General features: G+C 53.1%; 1 protein-coding gene across 2 annotated transcripts in view; it reads left to right on the top strand.

Moving 5' to 3' along the window:
• TMEM161A (transmembrane protein 161A) overlaps window positions 1-6388 on the top strand; it is a 14274-nt gene that overhangs the window by 3439 nt on the left and 4447 nt on the right. For both annotated transcript variants that reach the window (XM_069069949.1, XM_069069872.1), the window contains exons 6-10: window positions 484-635; window positions 1582-1642; window positions 3368-3511; window positions 3659-3775; window positions 4214-4388. In XM_069069949.1, coding sequence (XP_068926050.1) covers window positions 484-635; window positions 1582-1642; window positions 3368-3511; window positions 3659-3775; window positions 4214-4388 — 649 coding nt within the window. The remainder of the gene's footprint in view (window positions 1-483; window positions 636-1581; window positions 1643-3367; window positions 3512-3658; window positions 3776-4213; window positions 4389-6388) is intronic.

Here is a 6388-nt window from a genome sequence, read left to right as displayed (position 1 = left end):
CCTTAGAACCCAGAATGTCAGGGCTGGGAGGGCCCTTAGAACACAGGATGTCAGAGCTAGGAGGGCCCTTAGAACACAATGTCAGAGCTGGGAGGGCCCTTAGAACACAGGATGTCAGGGCTGGGAGGGTCCTTAGAACACAGAATGAGGCCATTTAGTCCAAATTTTTAAATTTATAGATAAAGAGACTGAAGGGCCCAGAGAAGCCATGACTTTTGCCTGATCACACAGGTGTAAACAGCAGAAGCCCATTCCCAGGTCTCCTGACTGCTATGTCAGGGCCTTTCCTCTTGGCTCCTCTAAAGGAAGGCACTGATACCTCACTGAGGGCCAGGTGGAGTGGGAGGGGGGATCCCAGCTTCAAGGTGGTCCCTCCCCATCTCTCTGCCAGCCTCCCTGTCCCCATCCCTCCCCCTGGCTCTAGGCCTGCTCACCTCACTGCCTGTCACAGTCTGAGTGCATCCTTAGCTGTGTGGCCCCCAGCAAGGTGTTTCTGATGGTGATGCGGCTGTACTTCTCCTCGGAGGAGGGCGGGGAGCGTTCTGTCTGCCTCGCCTTTGCCTTCATCTTCCTGCTTCTGGCCATGCTGGTGCTGGTGGTCCGGGAAGAAGTCCTGGAGTTTGGCCTGGAGCCAGGTCTGTGGGGGTTGTGGGGGCTGCAGGAACAGATCCCTGGGGAAGGAGAGTGGGGGGAGAGATGGACGAATCTGAGTAAGAAGAAGCTTTGAAGGGCCTTGGGTGAGGCCTGTAGCACCAGGCATCCCCTCTCTTGCGTCCCTGATTAGGGGTCGTCCTGCTCTTGCTTGGATCCCTCCAGAGAGGTTGTTCACCAGGCAGCCCGTCCCCTTTTGGCACAGCTCTTTGGTTAGGAGCTTCTGGTATGCAGGGAACTAACATGACATTATGTTCCGTGTGTGTTAGGAAGCTCAAATTTTTCTCCACCCCACCCCATGCCCCAACCTGCACCATCTGTATTAATCTGACTTCTTCCCGCTAGAGCCAGAGAGAATGAGGCTAATCCCTCTTCTCCGATATGTCCCTTCATGAACTTGAAGGTGGCTCTCAGGCTCCTGCCAAAGGTTCTCTTGGCCTTTCCCTTGGCTTTAGTTTTTAGTTTGTTTTTTTTTGAGGGGGGAAGGCAGGGCAATTGGGATTAAGTGACTTGCCCAAGGTCACACGGCTAGTAAGTATTAAGTGTCTGAGGTCGAATTTGAACTCGGGTCCTCCTGACTCCAGGGCTGGCGCTCTGTTCACTGCACCTAGCTGCCTCTTGGCTTTAGTTTTGATACCATGGGCGGGGGGGTTGGTGGCGAGCTGTACCATTGGATGGGCATGAAGGATAAAGAAAGCATGAAGGATATATCATGAAGGATAAAGAAAGCAAGCATCCTATGTGTGAGAGTGCAGTGGTCTAGTTGAGCTGGGGCAACCAAGGAAGGCTTCAAAGAAGAGGTGGTGCTCGAAGGCCAAGCTTCAGGGGAGTGGAGAGGAAGATATGGGGATGGTGAGGCCTCTGTCTCCTTGATCAGTCTGACCCCCCAGCCGGGCTTGCTGATGTTGGGTCTTTGCTGTATCATGGCAGGCCTGGCCAGTGTCACCCAAAACTTAGAGCCGCTGCTGAAGAACCGTGGCTGGGATTGGTGGTGAGTTCATGGACAGCGATGGGGGGAGGAAGGCGGACTTCGGGCTAGGTTAGGGGACCTCATACGTAAGAGTTTCCTGACTTCCTTGTGACCTGGTGCCAAGTACCTTCCAGAAGGCCCAGGGAATGAATATCCTAGAATGCCAGAGTGGGAGGGGCTGACTTAAGTCAAGAAGCATTTATTAATGAGTGAGATGTAAATAGAAACAGTGCCTCGGGAGGGGCAAGGCACATGAAAAGGTCCAGTAGACTTGAAAGAATAGACTTGGACACCCCCTCTCATCCATACCGTGCAAGGTGGGTTGTGGCAGATGGGGCAGGCGCTTCTAGACCCCCAGGGGTTCTGGGACAGTCTGAGACTGGGGAAGGAGTGGGAGCCTGGGGGAAAGGTTGTAGGATTAGATAAGACCCAGCCTTTGCTCATGTTTCACTGTCTAGGCTAGGAGAAGAAGACTCAGTAATCACATATGCATAGTGAGTGCCATAGATAGATGGATGGATGGATAGGTAGATAGATGATAGGTAGGTGGGTAGATAGATAGATGGACGGACGGGCGGACAGATAGATAGATAGACGGATGGATAGATACATACACATATCTCTCCATATATAGATACACACACACACACACACACACACTACATGCTCACCAGATCCCCCAAACATAACTCATTCTAATAGACAGTGTTACATGCTGAATGCTTAACACAGTGCTTGGCACATAGTAGACACTTGAAAATTGTTTGTCGACTGGCTGAATGACCAGTTCTCAGTCTGGGCCTGAGAAAGATTATTCTGCCAGCACGATGAAGAATGGAGGGGAGGGAGAGGGGCTCAGGACAGACCCTGGGGACCCCCACCCCTACCCCCAGTAAAGAGTCATGGAGAGGACAAGGAGCAGCCTGGAGAGCCTGGTGTCTGAAGCCACCAGAGGAGAGCATCTGTGGCAGGGCTTGGGGGTTGGTTAAGAGCATCAAATGCTGTGAGAGATGAGGAAGATGAAGGTTGCAGGGGGAAAAGCCACTGAGTCTGGGGACTGGAAGGTCTTTGGTGACCTTGGAGAGAGAAAAGTGATGGTCAGGGCAATGCTGAATTCCAAGCATCGAGGAAGCAGAGTGGATGGGAGGGGGATAAATGCCTTTTGGTGGCAGAGGTGGGGGGCAGGTAGGGAGTTGGCCTAAAGGACACAAGGCAGGCTTTTTTTTAGGTCGGTGGAGACCTAATCAGGTTTGTAGGCAAGGGAGAGACTGAAGATGAATAAAGGGATGGTGTTTGGGACAAGGGCCCAGGGAAGGAGATCAAGGGTACAGTAAAGGGATTAAATGAAAGGCTAGGGATGTCTTCTGTAGCCACAGGGAAGGAGGACAAGAGTAGTGACAGTGAGAAACTTAGAGGACTGGAATAGAGGGAGGGCCTTTAGAACCCAGGATGTTAGAGCTGGGAAGGCCCTGAGAACCCAGGATGTCAGAGCTGGGAGGGCCCTTAGAAAAGGGAATGTCAGAACTGTGAGGGTCCTTAGAACATAGACTGTCAGAGTTAAGGAGGACCTTAGAGCACAGGATGTCAGAGCTGGAGGGTCCTTAGAACCCAGGATGTCAGAGCTAGGAGGACCTTAGAGCACAGGACATCAGATCTGGGAGGGCCCTTAGAGCCCAGGATGTCAGAGGGCTCTTTCTGCTCCTCTGTTCTGGCCTTTGCTGACTGCAAAATGCTTTCTTCCTGCAGGATCCCCCTGATCAGGCTGACCTTGCGCCTGGTCCTGGTGGCTGTGTGCTCTGTCCTGGGGGCCTGCCTCACGTTCCCAGGCCTGCGCCTGGCTCAGACACACCTGGATGCACTGCACCTGGCAGCGGATAGACCCCTGCTCCAGTTATGTGGCTTGGGGGAGGATGGGGCTTTGCAGGGTCTGGGGGAGCATGGGACCTTGAGGCCGTAGGATAGCAGCTCCCCCCAACTTCCTTGGGGCCAGGGAGGTTCACCCTTGCTTACCTTTCCTGCCTTTTCCTGGAACTGCAGGCTCACCCTCCACACGAGTTTCCTGGCTCCTGTGCTGATTTTGTGTCTGTGGGTCAAACCCATTGCCCGGGACTTCCTCCTGCAAGCCCCTGTGGGAAAGACTGCCCCTGTCCAGCTGTGAGTATCCTGGGCCGGGATGGGGGACATAGTCATGGACAGAGGGAGGAAGGGCTGGCGATGTCTCCCCAGGGGCCACAGAATACATCCCTTAAGCACCTAGTGTGCTCTAGTGCTGAGGACTGGAGGGCCAGAGGCCTGGGAGTGAGACCCCGCTCTGCTGCCCATTATTTGGACCTCTTGTACCCATCACTTAGGTTCTCTAGGTTTCAGTTTTCCCATCCAGTTTTGTGTGTGATAGGAGCAGGTGTCCTGGGAACCAAGCTCACTTTGCCACCCTCTCCTGAGAGGAAGCAGGTGGTGAAGGCCTTGCACCTATTGGGGATAGGGTGGGACGGGGACCTTAGACTGGAGCCCATGTGTCCTTCTTGGTGCCTGTGGAGAGGCTGGCTCCGGGGGCCTCCCTGACCCGCTCTGTCCTCTCCCTGCTTCTTGCAGACTGTCAGACTCTGCCTTTGACTCTGTCCGCCTGTGGCTGGTGCTGGGCCTGTGCCTGCTGCGGCTGGCCGTGACCAGGCCCCACCTGCAGGCCTACCTGTGCCTGGCTCAGCGCTGGGTGGAACAGATGCGGAAGGAGGCCGGGCGCATTGGTGCACTAGAGATCCAGCGCAGGGTAGGGGGGCCCTGGGACACTGGGTGGGGCATCCTAGTACGTATCTGAGAACCAGAAGGGACCTGAGAGGTCACTGAGGCCTGCCCTCTCCTTTTACAGAAGAGGAAACTGAGGCCCAGAGAGGCTCTGACTTGCCCAAGGACATGCAGGTCATCCATGACACAGCAGGGAAGGATGGGCTTTCCCCCACAGGGCAAGCAGATGCTGCTCTTGCCGTAGGCCCCTCCTCAAGCCATGTCATCTCTTGTTGAGTATGATTTAGAATGATAAGTGACATTTATATAGGTAGTCAGGGGTCTTGGGGGATAGAAAGCTGGACCTGATGTCAGGAAGGTCGGAGTTCAGATTCTATCTCAATAGCTCTGTGATCCTGAACAAGTCACTTAACCTCCTTCTGCCTTAGTTTTTCATCTGTAAAACTGGTAGAATAATTGTACCACCCTCTGCAAATTTGAATGCTTTAATATGGTGCTGGCAAGTCTGCCAGATGCAGCCCTGCACCCCGCCAGGAAGGTTTGTGTTATTATCAGACCCACTTTACAGATCAGTCCCTCAGCTGGTCTTTGTTTGAGGCAGGATTGGAACTCATCTTTCTGACTCCAAGTTTGTCCACTACATCTGACTTTGAGAAAATTCCCTTTGCTTGGCTGACTCTGAAATGATGAGCAGATGGTTAGAAGAATGCGTCGTTCAGACTCAGCGAGTGTCCTAGCGATTCAGAGGAGGACTTGCATTTGGGCAACGACGGAGAGCTTGGCTAGGAGGCTGGGAGAAGGAAGGCAAGGACGTGGGTCTGCAGTAAGGATTCTGCCTCCTTAGAGCAGGGGACAGGCTTCGGGGGGGTCTTAAAGGCCAGGCTGAGGAATCTGGACTTTCTCCTTTGAGTTCAGGGGAGCTGTAGCAGATATGTCAGCAGGGGAGGGGGAATATGGGGACAGAGTTGGGCTTTGGGAAGATGATCCTGGCAGCGTGGGAGGAGTGTGGAAGTGGGGAGGCTGTTTAGGAGCCATCCGTAGCTGTTAGAGACCAGGGATGGAGTTGGGTCCATGGGGATGGAGAAGGTGCAAAGACATGGTGTAGTGTGGTAAGAACCATCATTTCCACAACACTTCAAGGGTTTGCAGAGGATCTTCCTTACTTTCCAATCGAGACCCTCCTGTTGGCCATTTCATCCCTAAGTCCTATTTGTTTTCTGCTCTAGAATCCCTCGACTCCTTGTCCCATCATCTCTTGCCAGATCTCAGCTCTGGATTCCTCCCACCATCTGCCTCCTCCTCTCCTCTTAGGCTGCTGAGCAGAGCTGGTGAACGCTGCAGAACTTGGCTGATTGGTGCATTATCAGCTCACCTTCCCCAGCTGTGGCTGGCCCTTGGATGCCTCCCTAATTGGTTCCCCACCTCACTCTAGTCCAGAGCTTCTCCTGCTCCCTCCTCCTGCCCTCTCACCCAAGGACCCTGTCTCTTATCTGAGAAGATTCAGGCCGTTCTAAGAGCTTCCTTTTATGGAAGAACCCCTTGGCCTGTTTCCTGTTCTTGTATCCTTTCCCTCAGGCTGTCGGAGAAGTGGCTCTTCCCTGGCCTGGGCCAACCCCACTCTGATCCCATGCCCTCCCGTCTTCACAGCAGGAACATCCCCACCCCTACCCCCTTTTCTGATTTTCTACCTCTCATTTGTTCCTTTGCTGTGGCCTTCAGACATGCCCCTAATGACCTTTCCTGGAGCTCTTGTCCTGTGTCTCCTCTCTCTTATCTGTCTGGACTTGCTTTCTCTTGGGAAAAAAAAACGAGTTCTTTTTGCTGTTTTCATTTATTCCCACTTATTCCAGCCCTTCTTTATCTGTATCTGTATTTATCCTTATCTTATTCTATACCCCTTCTTTATCATTCACCTAAGTTACCAATGAGCTAGCTAGCTACCTTCTTTTCTTTTCCTTCTTTCTCTCTTCCTCTTCCTATCTCTTCCTCTCCTTCCTTCCTTCCTTCCTTCCTTCCTTCCTTCCT

This window comes from Petaurus breviceps, unplaced genomic scaffold, assembly GCF_028583685.1.
Source record: "Petaurus breviceps papuanus isolate PSGF00001 unplaced genomic scaffold, PetGlider_PUasm1.0 108, whole genome shotgun sequence".
NCBI classification, from domain to species: domain Eukaryota; kingdom Metazoa; phylum Chordata; class Mammalia; order Diprotodontia; family Petauridae; genus Petaurus; species Petaurus breviceps.
The sequence above is the reverse complement of the archived record's forward strand: the minus strand, read 5'-3'. Positions and strand labels throughout refer to the sequence as shown.